This window comes from Cetorhinus maximus, unplaced genomic scaffold (assembly GCF_964194155.1).
Source record: "Cetorhinus maximus unplaced genomic scaffold, sCetMax3.hap1.1 HAP1_SCAFFOLD_730, whole genome shotgun sequence".
Classification (NCBI taxonomy): Eukaryota; Metazoa; Chordata; class Chondrichthyes; order Lamniformes; family Cetorhinidae; genus Cetorhinus; species Cetorhinus maximus.
This window is the reverse complement of record NW_027596672.1, coordinates 82,476-103,570: the sequence shown is the minus strand read 5'-3', so window position 1 is coordinate 103,570 and position 21,095 is coordinate 82,476. Positions and strand designations below refer to the sequence as shown.

General features: G+C 53.1%; 1 protein-coding gene and 1 non-coding gene across 2 annotated transcripts; one reads left to right on the top strand and one right to left on the bottom strand.

Moving 5' to 3' along the window:
- The first annotated feature begins 559 nt into the window (after window positions 1-559).
- Window positions 560-632, top strand: trnat-ugu (transfer RNA threonine (anticodon UGU)). Its single transcript has one exon. It is a non-coding gene; the product is annotated as a tRNA-Thr (tRNA).
- Window positions 633-8,600: 7,968 nt separating this feature from the next.
- On the bottom strand, window positions 8,601-20,481 carry LOC144674631 (dual specificity protein phosphatase 10-like). Its single transcript, XM_078535888.1, has 4 exons — window positions 20,442-20,481; window positions 19,067-20,177; window positions 14,280-14,639; window positions 8,601-9,324 (listed from the first exon to the last, which is right to left on the bottom strand). Exons 2-4 carry the CDS (start codon window positions 20,163-20,165, stop codon window positions 9,059-9,061), a joined length of 1,725 nt encoding a protein of 574 aa, XP_078392014.1. The 5' UTR covers window positions 20,166-20,177; window positions 20,442-20,481; the 3' UTR covers window positions 8,601-9,058.
- Window positions 20,482-21,095: the final 614 nt, after the last annotated feature.

The following is a 21,095-nucleotide window of genomic DNA, read 5'->3' as shown; positions in this document are numbered from 1 at the left end:
GCTGGCCTATGCCTTTAAGGATCTCTCCCTGCTCCCATTCTTTTCAAGCATACAAACAAACCAATTCGGAGCAGGAGTAGGCCATTCGGCCCCTCGAGCCTGCTCCGCCATTCCATAAGATCGTGGCTGATCTGATTGTAACCTCAACCCCACATACCTGCCCACCCCCGATAACCTTTCACCCCCCTTGTTAATCAAGAATCTATCTCGCTCTGCCTTAAAAATATTCAAAGACTCTGCTTCCACCGCCTTTTGGGGCAGAGCGTTCCCAAGCATGCGCTCCTTGTTTGGCCTGTCCCTTTAAAGACCTCCACACCACCCTGCCAGTTGAAGACTCTCACTGCTGGACTGCCTGTTTCAGTGACCTGCCCTGCTGGCCTGTCACTTTAAGGACTTCAGTTGCCAACCTGCCTCTTTCAGAATCTCAGCCTGAGCCAATCTGTGGTGTGATCTCCCCCTGCTGGCCTGTCCCTTTAAGGACTTGCCTCAGTCAGTCCCTCCGAGTCTGCTGCGCTCTCTGCCGGGTTTTGCTGCGATTTTCAGGCGCAATCCTGCAGTTGGCTCCATAGCTCAGTGGTTAGAGCACTGGTCTTGTAAACCAGGGGTCGCGAGTTCGATCCTCGCTGGGGCCTGAGATCAAAATTTAATTTTTTTTTTACATTGAATCTATTCACAGAGACAAGAAGGAAAAAGAACAACAGCAATGAGAAACCCTCCTTCTTTTTCTTACTCTGCAGACTGAAAATGCTCAAAGCCGAGGACGAAGAGGAAACTTCACTGAGGAACCCTGCCTTGCAACAGTGAGTACATTTCAGAAGCACTTCATTGGCTGTGAAACTTGAGGTGGTGTAAAGTGCTATAAAAATGCAAGTTGTTGTTTTATTTTAAAGGCATATCTTTGTGACTAGAGAGCAGGAGAGTGCAGTGGGACAACAATAGGCTGTTAAATCTGAACTCCAGTTGAATTCTGTCCCTCACACACATGTGTAGCTATCAGGAGTCCTGGGGATTTAAACAGCCCAGGTTTTGACAGGAGTTTTTTTTTTGTGTTTTATGAGAGGTAGCGGTGTAAATATTTGGAAAAGATCACTCCAACCGGACCAGGTGTGGGAGAGATATTCTGGGTTGGCAATTTTGAACAGTTATGTTCTCTGGAAATCTATTAAAAAGGTTTGTAAAGGGCCCCTGACTAAGTTGGGCTGCGGTAAGGCATTGTCATTGAGCCCCTGTTACCAGGAGGTTCACTCTTCTGCCCCCTTTAAATTCCCTCAGTCAGAAAATGATGAGGAGTGTCTCACGCCCCACGGCATTGTAAATGGGCAGCAGAACATTCCGGCACAGGAACACTTGGCCCAACAACTCAGGAGGGGGTGCCAACTGTGATTTAAATGTATTCCTGGAGGTTTCACCATATGACTTGTCTCCACACTCCAGCCATTAGTCGGCCAACACATCCATCCATCCATTTGACCGACCGACTGCCTTCCTACGCCAATTGGAAAGCAAAACGACTCATTGCCCAATTGGGTGATGCTTGACTGTCAGCCAAACAGCCATTTTTCCCCATTTTCAATATTTCCTAAATCAGATAAAGGTAGATGTGCATGTGCAAAAATTTAAAAAGCTATCTTTTTAAATGTCCCTATGATTTTTCTCCAGGAGCTGCACACAGCATTGTCCTGGAGATTGATCTTCAATTCCTGCAGACTCCAGACTAATCCTGGAGGATTGGCAACCCCACAATTCAATGCTGATGATCCTCTCGCCATTAAACCACCTAGTCCAATCCCATTCTCCCCGTCAAACCTCTTTAATATCCCACCCAGTCTAATCCCACTCTCCCCCTCACTCCCCACACCCTTTAATATCCCACCCAGTCTAATCCCACTCTCACCCTCACTCCCCACACCCTTTAATATCCCACCCAGTCTAATCCCACTCTCACCCTCACTCCCCACACCCTTTAATATCCCACCCAGTCTAATCCCACTCTCCCCCTCACTCCCCACACCCTTTAATATCCCACCCAGTCTAATCCCACTCTCCCCCTCACTCCCCGCACCCTTTAATATCCCACCCAGTCTAATCCCACTCTCCCCCTCACTCCCCACACCCTTTAATATCCCACCCAGCATATTACAGGCTCCTCCCTAAGACTAGGAGAGAATCACTTTAAATCTGAGGGTTCTAGCCTTATTTTCCTGTCATATTTCGAGGGGCCTCAAACCCTCCTTGTGTCTCTCAGTGCCGGGATGGAGCTTAAACCCTCCTTGTGTCTCTCAGTGCCGGGATCGAGCTTAAACCCTCCTTGTGTCTCTCAGTGCCGGGATGGAGCTTAAACCCTCCTTGTGTCTCTCAGTGCCAGGATGGAGCTGGTGCTGCTGTGGATTCATTAGTTTGATACTAATATGAAGGGCAGGGAGTGGAGACGAGGCATCCCGGGCAGAGCAGGGAATTGCAGTGCACCAGACTGTCTGAATTCCAGATAACATGGCCTGTGTTAGATCAATGAGGCTGAGCTAAATCGGTCCCAGGAGGGTTGCAGAATCCCCTTATCAAACCACAAACATCTGGAGCAGGGAGAGACAGCAGTTCCCCTTGAGGCAGGAGCTCCTCAACATTTCAGGAAAACCTACAGGTAACCTCGCACCACACAACATTCATACTGCAGGCACAGGCTTCCACTGAACTCTCAACGCCAGCAACAACGGCTTCCTCTCTCTCACAGTCTCTCACTGTCTCCATCTCCCTCCCTATCTCTCTCACACTCCCTCTCCCTCACTATCTATCACTCTCTCCCCCTCACTATGTTTCTCTCACTCTCCCTCACTGTCTCTCACCTTATCTCTCCCTCGCTATCTCTCAGTCTCTCTCCCTCACTGTCTCTCCCTTATCTCTCCCTCGCTATCTCTCTCTCTCTCCCTCGCTGTCTCTGACTCTGTCTCTCCCTCGCTATCTCTCTCTCTCACCCTCCCTCGCTGTCTCACTCTGTCTCTCCCTCGCTATCGCTTCCTTACTCTCCCTTGCTGTCCCTCGCTATCCTTCGCTAACTCTCTCTCTCCCTCGCTATCTCTCTCAATTTCCTTCACTGTCTCTCACTCTCTCTCCCTCACTGTCTCTCACTCTCTCTCCCTTGCTAGCTCTCTCACTCTCCCTCACTGTCTCTCTCTCTCCCTCACTGTCTCTCACTCTCTCTCCCTCACTGTCTCTCTCTCCCTCACTGTCTCTCTCTCCCTCGCTAGCTCTCTCTCCTTCACTGTCTCTCACTTTCTCTCCCTCACTATCTCTCTCTCTCCCTCACTGTCTCTCTCCCTCACTATCTCTCTCTCCTTTACTGTCTCTCACTCTCTCTCCCTCACTGTCTCTCACTCTCTCTCCCTCACTATCTCTCTCACTCTCCTTTACTGTTTCTCACTCTCTCTCCCTCACTGCCTCTCTCCCTCGCTATCTCTCTCTCTCCCTCACTATCTCTCTCTCCCTCACTGTGTCTCACTCTCTCTCCCTCACTGTCTCTCTCTCCCTCGTTAGCTCTCTCGCTCTCCCTCACTGTCTCTCACTCTCTCTCCCTCACTGTCTCTCTCCCTCACTGTCTCTCACTCTCCCTCACTGTCTCTCTCTCCCTCACTGTCTCTCTCACTCTCCTTTACTGTTTCTCACTCTCTCTCCCTCACTGCCTCTCTCTCCCTCGCTATCTCTCTCTCCCTCACTGTGTCTCACTCTCTCTCCCTCAGTCTCTCTCTCCCTCGTTAGCTCTCTCGCTCTCCCTCACTGTCTCTCCCTCACTGTCTCTCTCCCTCACTGTCTCTCACTCTCTCCCTCACTGTCTCTCTCCCTCACTGTCTCTCACTCACTCTCCCTCACTGTCTCTCTCTCCCTCACTCTGTCTCACTCTCTCTCCCTCACTATCTCTCTCACTCTCCCTCACTGTCTCTCTCTCCCTCACTGTCTCTCACTCTCTCCTTCGCTGTCTCTTTCTCTCCCTATCTCTCTCCCTCAATCTCTCACTCTCCCTCACTGTCTCTCACTCTCCCTCCCTCGCTGTCTCTCTCTCCCTCACTATCTCACACTCCCTTTCTCCCTCACTGTGTCTCGCTCTCACTGTCTCACTCTCCCCGTCTCAGTCTTTCTCCCCCACTGTCTCTCACTCAGTCTCTCTCTCTCCCCCACTATCTCTCTATCCCTGTCTCTCTCTCCCCCTCACCATTTCTCAGTCTCTCTGTCTTGCATTCTTTCTCTCCCCCCGTCTCTCATTCTCTCTCCCTCAGTTTCTCTCTCCCCCACTATCTCTCTCCCTCACTGTCTCTCTCTTTCTCTCCATCTCTCTCTTACTCTCTCTCACGCCATCTCTTTCCCTCGCTATATCTTACACCCTCTGTTCCCCACTCTGTCTCACTCTCTCACTGCCTCGCTCTCTCTCTCACTCTCTCCCTCTGCACCTCACTGTCTCCTCTCTAACTGTCTCTCTCACTGACTCTCTCTCTCACTGACTCTCTCTCAGACTCTCTCTCTCACTGACTCTCTTTCTCTCTCCCTCTCTCTCAGACGCTTTCTCATTGTCTCTCCCTCACACACACACACTCTCTCCCCCTCTCTCACACTCTCTCCCTCTGTCTCTCTCACACACTCTCTCTCACACTCTGTCTCTCTCACTCTCTCTATCTCACACTCTCTGTCTCTCAGTCTCTGTGTCTCACACTCTCTCTCTCATACTCTCCCTCTCACATTCACTCTGTCTCTCTTACACTCTCTCCCTCTCTCTCACTCACTCGCTGTCTTTCTATCTCTCACACACTCTCACGCTCTCTCTCTCTCTCACACACTCTCTCTCTCTCTCTCTCACACTCTCTCTCTGTCTCTCTCTTACACTCTCTCCCTCTCTCTCTGTCTCTCTCACACTCTCTCTCTGTCTCTCTCTCTCTCTTACACTCTCTCCCTCTCTCTCTCTCACTCACTCTCTCTGTCTTTCTATCTCTCACACACTCTCTCTCTCACTCTCTCTCTCTCTCTCTCGATTTTCCCACTGATTGCCCTAGGTCTCCCATACTCCTTCACGCAGCCCCAGATTGGAGCCATGTCTGGTTTTGGAAATGAGACACAGCCAAAGACAAATCACCAAATGCATATATTTCAAAATGGTTTTTTAATAAATAATGGAGTTTTCACACCCAAACTGTAGAAATAAATAAGTAGGAAAACAGATTGACATGAAGATAAATACAAGACCAACGGGCAAAGGTCATGGCTTCACCTTTGACCTCCAGCATGAGGTAAACGGATGCAAGCAGGTTTACTGCAGGTTTAGCACAGTGTGTTGTATGGGAGGAGGAGGTAGTTGCTGCGATGGTAGAGCTGTGCCTCACAGACACAGGCTCAATGTCAGACTGTGCTGCTCCAGCTAGGGTGTCACAGTCATTAGTGTCATCGTCACTCAGTGCCAACCGTTCCCCTCTCCTGACCCGGCTGGACATGCCTGTGTAGGAGTTAGTGCAGCATAACTTGGACAGATGAGGAACTCCATAGAGGAACAGCCCAACACATTGTCCCCATTCAATCAGAACGAAGGGTCACCAGCGCAACATACTGCGCTCTTTCGTATCAGTCAATGAGACAGATTAGATACAGAATAAAGCTCCCTCGACACTGTCCCCATCAAACACTCCCAGGACAGGTACAGCACGGGGTTAGATACAGAGTAAATCTCCCTCTACACTGTCCCCATCAAACACTCCCAGGACAGGTACAGTACGGGGTTAGATACAGGGTAAAGCTCTCTCTACACTGTCCCCATCAAACACTCCCAGGACAGGTACAGCACGGGGTTAGATACAGAGTAAAGCTCCCTCTACACTGTCTCCATCAAACACTCCCAGGACAGGTACAGCACGGGGTTAGATACAGAGTAAAGCTCCCTCTACACTATCCCCATCAAACACTCCCAGGACAGGTACAGCACGGGGTTAGATACAGAGTAAAGCTTCCTCTACACTGTCCCCATCAAACACTCCCAGGACTGGAAACATTACAGTTTATCTATGTAATGAGCCAACCTCTCGTGCAGGTTCCCAGAGGCAGAGGGTTCCATGGCTGCTCTGCCTGTGGGTAAACGTTTGTTGACTCTGGGCGTGTGGATGGACTGAGAGGCCGGGAATCCTATTGAGAGGCCGCAGAGGATCTTGTTGTTACTGGAACATGCGCAAGATAGACAGCCAAACTTCTCTTCTCCCCCATTGGTGGAGGTCCCTGTCCTCCATTGTTGGGGGCCCCATTCCCCCATTTGTGGGGTTCCCATTTCCCCCTTGGTGAGGGTCCCAATCCTTCATTGGTGGAGGTCCCATTCCCCATAGGTAGGGGTCCCATTCCCCCACTGATGGTGGCCCCAGTCACATTGATCCCCAGTGAAGGCTGTTGGACTCAGTTTCAGGTGCTTGGTTTAGTGTGTGTATTGGAGTATGAGGGAGAGAGGCAGCCTGGCACCATTGCAACAAGGGAGGCGGGTAACTCATAGTCATGAGTCAGGGGCTGCGGCCACATTGGACAGGGAGGAGGGGGACACAGGAAGACTCCGTGGGTTCAAGTGAATGACTAACTGTGGAATCGCACTTGTTATAACGACGCCCCACTCCCACCAGCCAGAGGCCACAGATACAGGCGGGTTTAATATGGGAAGAAATCTGTCCTGTTTGATCAGCTTTCACAGCAATTGTCTCAATAGAAGATACCCCCTCCCTACCTCACCTATCCACCCCACACCCACCCCACTGTCAGCCACCACACCCTCTCCTCCTCCTCCTCCCCCCGGTCTAAAAGGATTCTGACATTAAACAAAATGACCCTTTCATTCACACATCAGTCCCAAAGCCCCAAACCGCACAGGGATAATCCCTTTGGCCCGCGCTCCGCTAAATAACTCTCCATCTCGGTCAGAGTTCTCAACAGCCTCAGCTGGAGCAGGGGATGATTTCCTTCTAACATGGAGCTGGGTGCTTATCCATATCGGAGAGAGAGGGACAGTTGTCTAGGGTCCAGTCTAACATGGGGCTGGGAGGTTATCCATATCGGAGAGAGAGGGAGAGTTGTCTAGGGTCCAGCCTAACATGGAGCTGGGTGGGTATCCGTGTCGGAGAGAGGGAGAGTTGTCTAGGGTCCAGTCTAACATGGAGCTGGGTGGTTATCCGTGTCGGAGAGAGGGAGAGTTGTCTAGGGTCCAGTCTAACATGGAGCCGGGTGGGTATCCGTGTCGGAGAGAGGGAGAGTTGTCTAGGGTCCAGTCTAACATGGAGCTGGGTGGGTATCCGTGTCGGAGAGAGGGAGAGTTGTCTAGGGTCCAGTCTAACATGGAGCTGGGGGGTTATCCATGTCGGAGAGAGGGAGAGTTGTCTAGGGTCCAGTCTAACATGGAGCTGGGTGGGTATCCGTGTCGGAGAGAGGGAAAGTTGTCTAGGGTCCAGTTTAACATGGCGCTGGGAGGTTATCCGTGTCGGAGAGAGGGAGAGTTGTCTAGGGTCCAGTCTAACATGGAGCTGTGTGGGTATCCGTGTCGGAGAGAGGGAGAGTTGTCTAGGGTCCGGTCTAACATGGATCTGGGAGGTTATCCATATCGGAGAGAGGGAGAGTTGTCTAGGGTCCAGTCTAACATGGAGCTGGGTGGGTATCCATGTCGGAGAGAGGGAGAGTTGTCTAGGGTCCAGTCCAAGATGGAGCTGGGTGGTTATCCGTGTCGGAGAGAGGGAGAGTTGTCTAGGGTCCAGTCTAACATGGAGCTGGGTGGGTATCCGTGTCGGAGAGAGGGAGAGTTGTCTAGGGTCCAGTCTAACATGGAGCTGGGAGGTTATCCGTGTTGGAGAGAGGGAGAGTTGTCTAGGGTCCAGTCTAACATGGAGTTGGGTGGGTATCCGTGTCGGAGAGAGGGAGAGTTGTCTAGGGTTCAGTCTAACATGGAGCTGGGTGGTTATCCGTGTCGGAGAGAGGGAGAGTTGTCTAGGGTCCAGTCTAACATGGAGCCGGGTGGGTATCCGTGTCGGAGAGAGGGAGAGTTGTCTAGGGTCCAGTCTAACATGGAGCTGGGTGGTTATCTGTGTCGGAGAGAGAGGGAGAGTTGTCTAGGGTTCAGTCTAACATGGAGCTGGGAGGTTATCCGTGTCGGAGAGAGAGGGAGAGTTGTTTAGGGTCCAGTCTAACATGGAGCCGGGAGGTTATCCGTGTCAGAGAGAGAGGGAGAGTTGTCTAGGGTCCAGTCTAATATGGAGCTGGGTGGGTATCCGTGTCGGAGAGAGAGGGAGAGTTGTCTAGGGTCCAGTCTAACATGGAGCTGGGTGGTTATCTGTGTCAGAGAGAGAGGGAGAGTTGTCTAGGGTCCAGTCTAACATGGAGCTGGGTGGTTATCCGTGTCGGAGAGAGGGAGAGTTGTCTAGGGTCCAGTCTAACATGGAGCTGGGTGGGTATCCGTGTCGGAGAGAGGGAGAGTTGTCTAGGGTCCAGTCTAACATGGAGCCGGGTGGTTATCCGTGTCGGAGAGAGGGAGAGTTGTCTAGGGTCCAGTCTAACATGGAGCCGGGTGGTTATCCGTGTCGGAGAGAGGGAGACTTGTCTAGGGTCCAGTCTAACATGGAGCCGGGTGGTTATCCGTGTCGGAGAGAGGGAGAGTTGTCTAGGGTCCAGTCTAACATGGAGCTGGGTGGTTATCCGTGTCGGAGAGAGGGAGAGTTGTCTAGGGTCCAGTCTAACATGGAGCTGGGAGGTTATCCGTGTCAGAGAGAGGGAGAGTTGTCTAGGGTCCAGTCTAACATGGAGCTGGGTGGGTATCCGTGTCGGAGAGAGGGAGAGTTGTCTAGGGTCCAGTCTAACATGGAGCTGGGTGGGTATCCGTGTCGGAGAGAGGGAGAGTTGTCTAGGGTCCAGTCTAACATGGAGCTGGGTGGGTATCCGTGTCGGAGAGAGGGAGAGTTCTCTATCATCCAGAGTTTGGACTCCAATCGAGGCGTGACTTCGCTGGCGTTGATGCTCTATCCTGGAGTTTGCTGGGTTACTGGACGGAGGCAGAATGATTGTACAGAATGCCCTACACCTCCGTCTCCAGCCCACTGAGTTTCGGGGTGAGTATGCGGGGAGTGAGCCCCTTGTTGAGGTCCATTTCGAACTCCAGCAGTTGTCCCATGAAGTTCAGATTGGGGGAGATGATGGGTCGTTTGCCCTTCACATATTTGTAGGCATCAGTCATGGTCATCAGCGTGTGCTTCATCAGGTAGGCAATGACCAGGGTGGCCGAACGGGATACTCCTGCCTGGCAGTGGATCAGAACCCCCTTCCCTGATCGGTGGGCTTCTTCTGGGAAAAGAACAGCAAGAGGCCAGAGTCACAACCAGCTCGAGAATTCGGCAGACACCCCACATCGTCGATAAACCCCCACACACCCCACATCCTTGATAAACCCCCACACACCCCACATCCTCGATAAACCCCCACACACCCCACATCCTCGATAAACCCCCACACACCCCACATCCTCGATAAACCCCCACACACCCCACATCCTCCAGAATCCCCACACAGCCCACATCCTCCAGAATCCCCACACACCCCACACCCTCGATAAACCCCCACATAACCCACATCCTCGATAAACCCCCACACACCCCACATCCTCGATAAACCCCCACACACCCCACATCCTCCAGAATCCCCACACACCCCACATCCTCGATAAACCCCCACACACCCCACATCCTCCAGAATCCCCACACACCCCACATCCTCCAGAATCCCCACACACCCCACACCCTCCAGAATCCCCCACACACCCCACATCCTCGATAAACCCCCACACACCCCACATCCTCCAGAATCCCCACACACCCCACATCCTCCAGAATCCCCACACACCCCACACCCTCGATAAACCACCACACACCCCACATCCTCGATAAACCCGCACACACCCCACATCCTCGATAAACCCCCACACACCCCACACCCTCGATAAACCCCCACACACCCCACATCCTCGATAAACCCCCACACACCCCACATCGTCGATAAACCCCCACACACCCCACATCCTCGATAAACCCCCACACACCCCACATCCTCGATAAACCCCCACACACCCCACACCCTCCAGAATCCCCACACACCCCACACCCTCCAGAATCCCCACACACCCCACATCCTCCAGAATCCCCACACACCCCACATCCTCCAGAATCCCCACACACCCCACACCCTCCAGAATCCCCACACATCCCACATCCTCCAGAATCCCCCACACACCCCACATCCTCCAGAATCCCCCACACATCCCACACCCTCGATAAACCCCCACACACCCCACATCCTCCAGAATCCCCCACACACCCCACACCCTCCAGAATCCCCCACACATTCCACATCCTCCAGAATCCCCAGACATCCCACATCCCCCAGAATCCCCACACATACCACATCCTCCAGAATCCCCACACATCCCACATCCTCCAGAATCCCCACACATCCCACACCCTCCAGAATCCCCACACACCCCACATCCTCCAGAATCCCCACACACCCCACACCCTCCAGAATCCCCACACACCCCACACCCTCCCGAATCCCCACACACCCCACATCCTCCAGAATCCCCACACACCCCACACCCTCCAGAATCCCCACACACCCCACACCCTCGATAAACCCCCACACACCCCACACCCTCCAGAATCCCCACACACCCCACACCCTCCAGAATCCCCAAACACCCCACATCCTCCAGAATCCCCAAACACCCCACATCCTCCAGAATCCCCACACCCTCGATAAACCCCCACACACCCCACATCCTCCAGAATCCCCACACACCCCACAGCCTCCAGAATCCCCCACACACCCCACACCCTCCAGAATCCCCACACATCCCACACCCTCCAGAATCCCCACACACCCCACACCCTCCAGAATCCCCACACATCCCACATCCTCCAGAATCCCCACACACCCCACATCCTCCAGAATCCCCCACACACCCCACACCCTCCAGAATCCCAACACACCCCACACCCTCCAGAATCCCCACACACCCCACACCCTCCAGAATCCCCCACACACCCCACACCCTCCAGAATCCCCACACACCCCACACCCTCCAGAATCCCCACACACCCCACACCCTCCAGAATCCCCACACATCCCACATCCTCCAGAATCCCCACACATCCCACATCCTCCAGAATCCCCACACACCCCACACCCTCCAGAATCCCCACACATCCCACATCCTCGATAATCCCCACACATCCCACACCCTCCAGAATCCCCACACACCCCACATCCTCGATAACCCCCACACACCCCACACCCTCCAGAATCCCCACACACCCCACATCCTCCAGAATCCCCACACACCCCACATCCTCGATAAACCCCCACACACCCCACATCCTCCAGAATCCCCACACATCCCACACCCTCCAGAATCCCCACACACCCCACGTCCTCGATAAACCCCCACACACCCCACACCCTCCAGAATCCCCACACACCCCACATCCTCCAGAATCCCCACACACCCCACACCCTCGATAAACCCCCACACACCCCACATCCTCCAGAATCCCCACACATCCCACATCCTCCAGAATCCCCACACACCCCACACCCTCCAGAATCCCCACACACCCCACATCCTCCAGAATCCCCACACACCCCACATCCTCCAGAATCCCCACACGTCCCACACCCTCCAGAATCCCCACACACCCCACATCCTCGATAAACCCCCATACACCCCACACCCTCGATAAACCCCCACACATCCCACATCCTCCAGAATCCCCACACACCCCACACCCTCGATAAACCCCCACACACCCCACACCCTCCAGAATCCCCACACATCCCACACCCTCCAGAATCCCCACACATCCCACATCCCCGATAAACCCCCACACATCCCACATCCCCGATAAACCCCCACACACCCCACACCCTCCAGAATCCCCACACATCCCACATCCTCCAGAATCCCCACACACCCCACACCCTCCAGAATCCCCACACATCCCACATCCTCCAGAATCCCCACACACCCCACATCCTCCAGAATCCCCACACACCCCACACCCTCCAGAATCCCCACACACCCCACATCCTCCAGAATCCCCACACACCCCACATCCTCCAGAATCCCCACACATCCCACATCCTCCAGAATCCCCACACACCCCACATCCTCGATAAACCCCCACTTATCCCACACCCTCGAGAATCGCTACACATTTTTATAGTGCCTTACACATCCCTGGCAAATAATAAAGCGCTCCTCTGTCGTGAAGTGCTTCATTTGCACTGTAGGAAAGGCAGAGTCCAATTTACACACAGGAAGATCCCACAAACCACGTGTCATCAGTTATTTCTAATGATGCTATTTAAGGGATAAATTTTGTCCCACAGGAATTCCCGGCTGTTGCGATAGTGACAGAGTGGTTTTTGTAACATGCTATCAGCGAAGGCAGATAGAGCCTCCAGTTAATGTCCATCGCAAAGGTCAGCACATCATTGTAACAACTGATTTGTGTTTCCAATTCCCACCATCCCCACCATTCTCTGCAGCCACTGGTGTTGTGGGTTACAGATTCCATAAGCACCAGTAGCTGACACGAGTGAATAAAGGCTGCCTATTGGACCATGTAGTGGGTGGGGGCAAGTGAATCACAGCTGCCCTTGACCCAATCCTCATATTAAATTTAGTGTGACAATGCCCGGCGTGACAATGCAGTTTGACCGCTCATAGTGTGACAGTGCACAGTGTGACAGTGCACAATGTGACAGTGCAGTGTGACAGTGCACAATGTGACAGCGCACGGTGTGACAGCGCACAGTGTGACAGCTCACGGTCTGACAATGAAGTTTGTGCACAGTGTGGCAGTGCATGGAGTGACAGCGCACAATCTGACAGTGCACAGTCTGACAGTGCACAGCCTGACAGCGCACAGTGTGACAGTGCACAGAGTGACAGGCACAGTGTGACAGCGCACAGTGTGACAGAGCACGGAGTTACAGTGCATGGCATGACAGTGCACAGTGTGACAGCGGATGGTGTGACAGCGCACAGCGTGACAGTGCACAATGTGACAGTGCATGGCGTGACAGTGCACAGTGTGACAGCTCATGGTGTGACAATGCAGTTTGACAGTGCACAGTGTGACAATGCATGGCATGACAGTACACAGTGTGACCGCTCATAGTGTGACAGTGCGACAGTGCAATGTGACAGTGCACAGTGTGACAGCTCATGGCGTGACAGCGCACAGTGTGACAGCTCACAGTCTGACAATGCAGTTTGATTGTGCACAGTGTAACAGTGCACAGTATGACAGCACACAGCCTGACAGCGCACGGTCTGACAGTGCACAGTGTGACAGCACACAGCCTGACAGCGCACGGTCTGACAGCGCACAGTGTGACAGCACACAGTCTGACAGCACACAGTCTGACAGCGCACGGTCTGACAGCGCACGGTCTGACAGCGCCCGGTGTGACAGTGCACGGAGTGACAGGCACAGTATGACAGCGCACAGTGTAACAGAGCACAGAGTTACAGCGCACGGCATGACAGTGCACAGTGTGACAGCACATGGAGTGACAGCGCACGGTGTGACAGTGCAGTTTGACAGTGCACAGTGTGACAGCGCATGGAGTGACAGCGCACGGTGTGACAGTGCAGTTTGACAGCGCACAGCGTGACAATGCAGTTTGACACTGCACAGTGTGACAGCTCATGGTGTGACAATGCAGTTTGACAGTGCACAGTGTGACAGCTCATGGTGTGACAATGCAGTTTGACAGTGCACAGTGTGACAATGCAGTCTGACAGTGCACACTGTGACAGTGCATGGCGTGACAGTGCACAGTGTGACTACAGTGACAGTGCACAGTTTGACAGTACACAGTGTGACTGCAGCGACAGTGCACAGTATGACAATGCACAGCGTGACTACAGTGACAGCGCACCATTTGACAGCACACAGCGTGACTACAGTGACAGTGCACTGTTTGACAGCACACAGCGTGACTACAGTAACAGTGCACAGTTTGACAGTGCACAGTGTGACTACAGTGACAGTGCACAGTTTGACAGTGCACAGTGTGACTACAGTGACAGTGCACAGTTTGACAGTGCATGGTGTGACAGTGCACAGCCTGACTGCGCACAACATGACAGTGCATGGCATCACAGTGCACAATGTGACAGTGTACGGCATGGCAATGCTCAATATGACAGTGTCCAGTGTGATGCCTCCTCCACTTACCAATGAACTCGAAAGCCTCTTCGAAGTACTGGCGGAGGTTCTGCTTGCTGTTGTCGGTCGCTGGCAGCCTCTTGTAGCGCACATTGCCCACCTGGGCATGGTAGAGTGGCAGATGTGTGGTGACATTGATCACGTATCCCACATTTAGCTGGCGCATCTTGGCCAGGTCCTGTGCGTCTCTCTCATTGCCCAGGTACAGGAAGGGAACGATGGGGCTCAGCTCCGCATTTTCAACATCAGGGGTCAAGGGGGTCATGGTTTGAGGGTCACCGGCTGCCCCTCCGCATACGTCCTCCTCTTGGCCCCATGGTCTTGTCAACTCGCTGCCGGGGGCAGTCCCGTTATTCTCATCCCTGTCATCTGGAGAATCAGAGCAGAGAAAATATCTCAAATCTATCACAGTTCCCTCAGATCCCATCTCTCCCCTCGTCTCCCCCTCTGGCTCTTTTCCCGATTCTCTTCAATCTGTGTCCCCTCTGGTTACCGACCCTCCTGCCACTGGGAACAGTTTCTCCTTATTCACTCGATCCAAACCCTTCCTGATTTTGAACGCCTCGATTCAACCTCCCCCTTAACCTTCTCTGCTCCAAGGGGAACAATCCCAGCTTCTGCAGGGCCCTTCTCCTACATCATCCGATAACCAGTCCCCAGTCGCTCCATACCCAGGCTCTCTAGCTGTGGAGGTTTAGTGTGTGTGTCCCTGTGAGTGTGTGCGCGTGCACACGAGCGCAAGTGTGTGTCTCACTCTGCACGTGTCCCTCACTCGCAGCCGGGAAACAGTCCACTACCCGCCATCGGACCCCCCTGGCTGGCCAGTGAGCCTCAGCGCTGTCGGGGTGGGAGTGTGAGGAGCGCGAGCACTGGAGTCTGTACATGCGGGAAGGAGCACGCAATGACAGCTCCCTGACAGCACAGAGCTGCCTCAGGGAGCTGAAGCTTTTTAAAATGAAAAATAAAGATGTTAAAATGATATAAACATGTAACTCAGTCACTTGAAGGTTATTTTTAAAAATTGTTGTTTTTTTAAAATTTACTGTTCGAAACCTCATCCTGCCTGGGGAGGAGGTTTTGTACAAAATGCAAAGGCCGCTTGGCCTATTTACCCAGCCGCCAACTGTAAGGTCGGACAGGCAGGAAAAAAACCTTTCAATCACTTCCTCAAGGGCCTTCCTAGGCCTCTGAATTGTCAGCCAGCGCTCTGCCTACTCTCACGTGTGCCCACCAGCTAAAGGATCGCAAGAGTGCGCAAAGACATGGAGACACTCGCCTGAAATCATCACAAACTATTTCACTCCCGTTTGGGACAGGCGCCTGCCCACCATCGAAACGAAAAATTCTGCCCACTGTGTGTACCTCACTGTGTGTGTGTACCTCACTGTGTGTGTGTACCTCACTGTGTGTATACCTCACTGTGTGTATATGTGTCACTGTGTGTGTGTCTCACTGTGTGTATATGTGTCACTGTGTGTGTCTCACTGTGTGTATATGTGTCACTGTGTGTGTCTCACTGTGTGTATATGTGTCACTGTGTGTGTCTCACTGTGTGTACCTCACTGTGTGTATATGTGTCACTGTGTGTATGTCTCACTGTGTGTATATGTGTCACTGTGTGTGTCTCACTGTGTGTGTCTCACTGTGTGTATATGTGTCACTGTATTTACCTCACTGTGTGTGTACCTCACTGTGTGTATATGTGTCACTGTGTGTGTGTCTCACTGTGTGTATATGTGTCACTGTGTGTGTCTCACTGTGTGTGTCTCACTGTGTGTGTCTCACTGTGTGTATATGTGTCACTGTGTGTCTCACTGTGTGTATATGTGTCACTGTGTGTGTCTCACTGTGTGTGTCTCACTGTGTGTGTCTCACTGTGTGTATATGTGTCACTGTGTGTGTGTCTCACTGTGTGTATATGTGTCACTGTGTGTGTCTCACTGTGTGTATATGTCTCACTGTGCGTGAGTGTCACTGCGTGTGTGTCTCACTGTGTGTGTGTCTCACTGTATGTATATGTCTCACTGTGTGTATATGTCTCGCTGTATGTGTGTGTCTCACTGTATGTATATGTCTCACTGTGTATATATGTCTCACTGTGCGTGTGTGTCACTGTGTGCGTGTGTGTATTGCTGTGTGTATATGTCTCACTGTGCGTGTGTCTCACAGTGAGACATATACACTGGTTGGATAAATGTTACCCCATCCTGATGGACAGATGTAACCCCCAATAGATTGACGTTACCCCCCGATGCACAGATGTTACCCCGATGGACAGAGGTTACCCTCGATGGACAGATGATGCCCCCAATGGATAGATGTTACTCTTGATGGACAGACGTTACCCCTGTTGGACAGATCTTACCCTCGATGGACAAATATTACCCCCGATGGACAGATGTTATCCCCGATGGACAAATATTACCCCCGATGGACAGAGGTTACCATTGATGGACAGATGTTACCCTTGGTTAACAGATGTTACCCTTGGTTAACAGATGTTACCCTCGATGGACAGATGTTACCTTCAATGGACAGATGTTCCCCCGATGGACAGATGTTCTCCTCCCCCCCCCCCCCCCCCCGATGGACAGATGTTACCATCGATAGACAGGTGTTACCTTCGATTGACAGATGTTACCCCGGATGGACAGATGTTACCCTTGATGGACAGATGTTATCCTGGATGGACAGAGGTTACCCTTGATTGACAGATGTTACCCTCAATGGACAGAGGTTACCCCCGATGACCAGATGTTACCCCCAATGGACAGAGGTTACCCTCGATGGACAGAGGTTACCCTCGATAGACAGATGTTACCCCTGATGGACAGATGTTACCCTCGATGGACAGATGTTACCTCGATGGACAGATGTTACACTCGATGGACAGATGTTACCCCGATGGACAGATGTTACCCCCGATGGACAGATGTTACCCCTCATGGACAGATGTTACCCCCGATGGACAGATGTTACCCCCGATGGACAGATGTTACCCCGATGGACAGATGTTACCCCCGATGGACAGAGGCTACCATCGATGGACAGATGTTACCATCGATGGGCAGATGTTACCTTCGATTGACAGATGTTACCCCGGATGAACAGATGTTACCCTTGGCGGACAGATGTTACCCTGGATGGACAGATGTTACCCTCAATGGACAGAGGTTACCCCTATGGACAGATGTTACCCTTGATAGACAGATGTTACCCTTGATAGACAGATGTTACCCTTGATAGACAGATGTTACCCCCGATGGACAGAGGTTGCCCTCGATGGACAGATGTTACCCTCGATGGACAGATGTTACTCTGGAAACCAAGCAGATGGTCAGTCCGGGCCTGGACCCAGTAAGCAGCCAGAACGGACAATGGGTCATTTAGATTAGCAGAACCCATTCTCACCAATACACGGCAGCTACCCACAAACTCCCAGGACAGTGCAGGGTGGGGGTGAGACAGAGTCAAGGAGAGAGACAGACAGACAGAGAGAGACAGACAGACAGAGAGAGAGGAAGAGGGAGGGAAAGCGACAGAGAGAGAGAGAGAGACAGAGACGGAGAGGGAGAGAAAGACAGAGACATACGGAGTTAAAGACAGAGAGAGACATGGATGGAGAGGCTGAGGGACACCAGCAGGAACTGCAGAACCTGTTAGACTGAGGGTGAGTGAGGGATTGGGATTTGACCATTACCCCTTTGACAAACCCACTAGTGTCAATTCCCCAAAGTAAACTGAGTTAGTGAATGGGACAGGAGTGAGGAGGAGGTGTGGAGAGGTGGCGGGGGGGGCGATAGAGGGAAGGAATCTAAATGGGTGAGAGTAGGGGAGAGGAGGATATGGAGGAAATGTAGGATGGAGAGGAGGGGATCAGAATGGGAGAGGAGAGGATGGGAGAGGGGAAGGGAGTATGAGGTGAGGATGGAGGGAAGGAGGTCAGAGATGGGGCTGGCAGATAGGGACTGATCTTCGCTGTTCCATCCATGCCTTCCCCAGCAAGGAGTCCGATTTCCAAGCCTGGCCTTGTTACAGTTCCACAATCCCGGAACTGGGCTCCAGGCAGCCAACCCCGGCACAGACCGAGAACCGGACCCCGGCACAGAGCGGGACCTGAATCTCGGCACAGACCAGGAACCAGACCCTGGTAACAGACTGGGACATGACCCTCGGCACAGACCTGGAACAGGACCCCAGAACAGACTGGGTACTGGATTCCAGCATGGACTGGAAACCAGGTCCTGGCACAGACTGGGAAGTGGACCCTGGTACACTCTGTGAACTGGACGTGTGACCTTTGTAGTCAGTGTGGCACGCGGCGTCACCCTCAGCCATTTTAGACCCTCAGAAACTCAGCATGGCCTATAGAGAGAGGAGGGCAGAGAGCGGCTGCTAAAGCAGAAACTCACAAGGGATTAACAACAGAGTAAGGGTGGGCTTGGCAATTTCTTGTCTCCTTAAACCAACTCCCGACAGCCCTGCAGTTGGTGGTTACAGAGGTGATAACTGAGCAGGAAGAGCCTTTCGCTGATCTGTGATTGTCTGGGAACCCTGGCGAGATGGGTTTGAGGGAGTTCAAAGTGGTCACAATGATTGCTCCTCGCTATCCCTGTTGGGAAGGTAGAGGGGGACTGGAATTTGAGCCCTTGTATTCCACCCCCAATCCAAGGCTTCCCCTTGATGCTACAGGCAGCCTGCTTTCCACAATGAACACTGGACAAGGGGGTGCAGAACCTCACGACGCATACACAGTCGCTGAAAAACAAGCAAAGCCCATCACAGAAGCCCCATACCTGGTAAACACAGTGAGTCCTTGTCCTCCCTGCTGAGGGAATCCAGGATCAGGTGGAGTGAATGCGGAGTGACAGCCTTCCTGGGTCTCGGCTCGGAGCTGCCTGGGTCTTGGGGCCAGACCGGTTGGAAGGGCTGCTTGGATTCCCTGCTGGAGAGAAGGTCAAAGACAGTGAGCTTACCCGGCTCAGGCCGGCTCCTGCCCGAGCTCTCTGACCAGCTCAGGCTCATGGCCCCCTGCAGCTGGTTCTTGGTGTACTCCACCAGGTGACGGCAATCGAGGATGATGGCTGACTGCTGCTGGACCTTCGACTGGGTCATCTTCTTGGCCAGTTCCTCCGGCCAGATGGTGCGGACGTTGTAGTCGTCATCGTCTCCGCTGGCCCTGGACCCCCTGGGGTCATAGGTCACGATGGGGTCACTGCTGCAGAAGCTGCACGTGGAGCCGACAGACTTCATGGATGGGTCACAGGTGATACAGCTGAGGGAGCGCAGGGCCGGGAAGCAGGCCAGCTTCCGGAGGGCTGACCCGCAGCCCAGGGCCCTGAGACTGGGCTTGCAGGAGCTGGCACCAGGCTCCTCACGTCTCATCAGCCTCCAGCAGCCCCGGCAACCACACTTCAGAGGGTGCATGATGCCAAGGCAGGAGGCCACGGGGCTGGAGAGGCAGGAGTGGTCCCAAGGTAAGGATGCCTGGAAAGTCCCCCTCCGGTCCGCTGTCTGAGGTGGGGATGAGCAGTTCCTCTGGCCAACCCCAGGCTGCTGCTGGACCAGTGAAGGTTTCCTCAGAGCCTGGGCTCTGAAGGAAAGTTGTGGAGTGTCCCGATGGTGCTGGGGGTGCCTGGCAGACACCCTGATGTCCAGAGTGTGGCGACCAGCCGACTGGCCAAACTCCTTGCTCTCAGTCCGGCCACCAGGGAGTCCTTGAGTCTTCTGGAGTCCCAGAGCAGAGGAGAGTGGCAGCTCTTTGATGTCAGGGCTCTGCGGGCTGTGGGACAGCCCCCTCTCCACAGACGGAGCCTTGCTCAGATGCAGTGCCAGCGTGCGGGGCCTTTGCAGTACCTGGACCACCAAACGTTCATCCAAGGGAGAAGGAGGCATTGGAGCATCCAGCTGGCAGACAGACAGAGAGAGAGAAAACAAGCACATCTGATCAATTGCAGCAGGCTGGAGCACTTACAACTTGCAGTCACTGCCTGAGTGATGCAGACAAATACCAAACTGATTCATTGCAGCAAGAACTGACCCAACGGAACATCCGATTTACAGAGACTCAAACTCAACATTTCAATGCAAATTCCCCCCCTCCTCCCCTCCATGCAATCCATGTCTTTTAGTTTTTGGTGAAAGACACTATTGCAGGTCAGGCGCACTCACGTTCGCTTGGCTGCGGGGCCGGGGCAATGCTGAGAGCCGGTGTGTGTGGGTCTGTGCCCCCCGCTCGGTGTGTGGGTCCCTGTCTCCGTCTCTGTGTCTGTGTGAAGATCCCCTGCTCGGCCCAGCTCCACTTCTCCCAGTGATTGACAGGCCGGCCGCTGACATCATCGGCAGCCAATGGCAGGCCGCCATTCACAAAGCAACACTACACACACAACAACCAGGAAGTGAGGGGGAACAATGTGGAGTTAGACTCTCAACACAGGGGGTTAAACTCTCAACACAGGGGTTAAACTCCAAATACAGGGGGTTAAACTCTCAACACAGGGGGTTAACCTCTAAACACAGGGGGTTAAACTCCAAACACAGGGGGTTAAACTCTCAACACAGGGGGTTAAACTCCAAACACAGGGGGTTAAACTCCAAATACAGGGGGTTAAACTCTCAACACCGGGTTAAACTCCAAACACAGGGGGTTAAACTCTCAACACAGGGGGTTAAACTCCAAATACAGGGGGTTAAACTCTCAACACAGGGGGTGAAACTCTCAACACGGGGTTAAACTCTCAACACAGGGGGTTAAACTCCAAATACAGGGGGTTAAACTCTCAACACAGGGAGTTAAACTCTCAACACAGGGGGTTAAACTCCAAA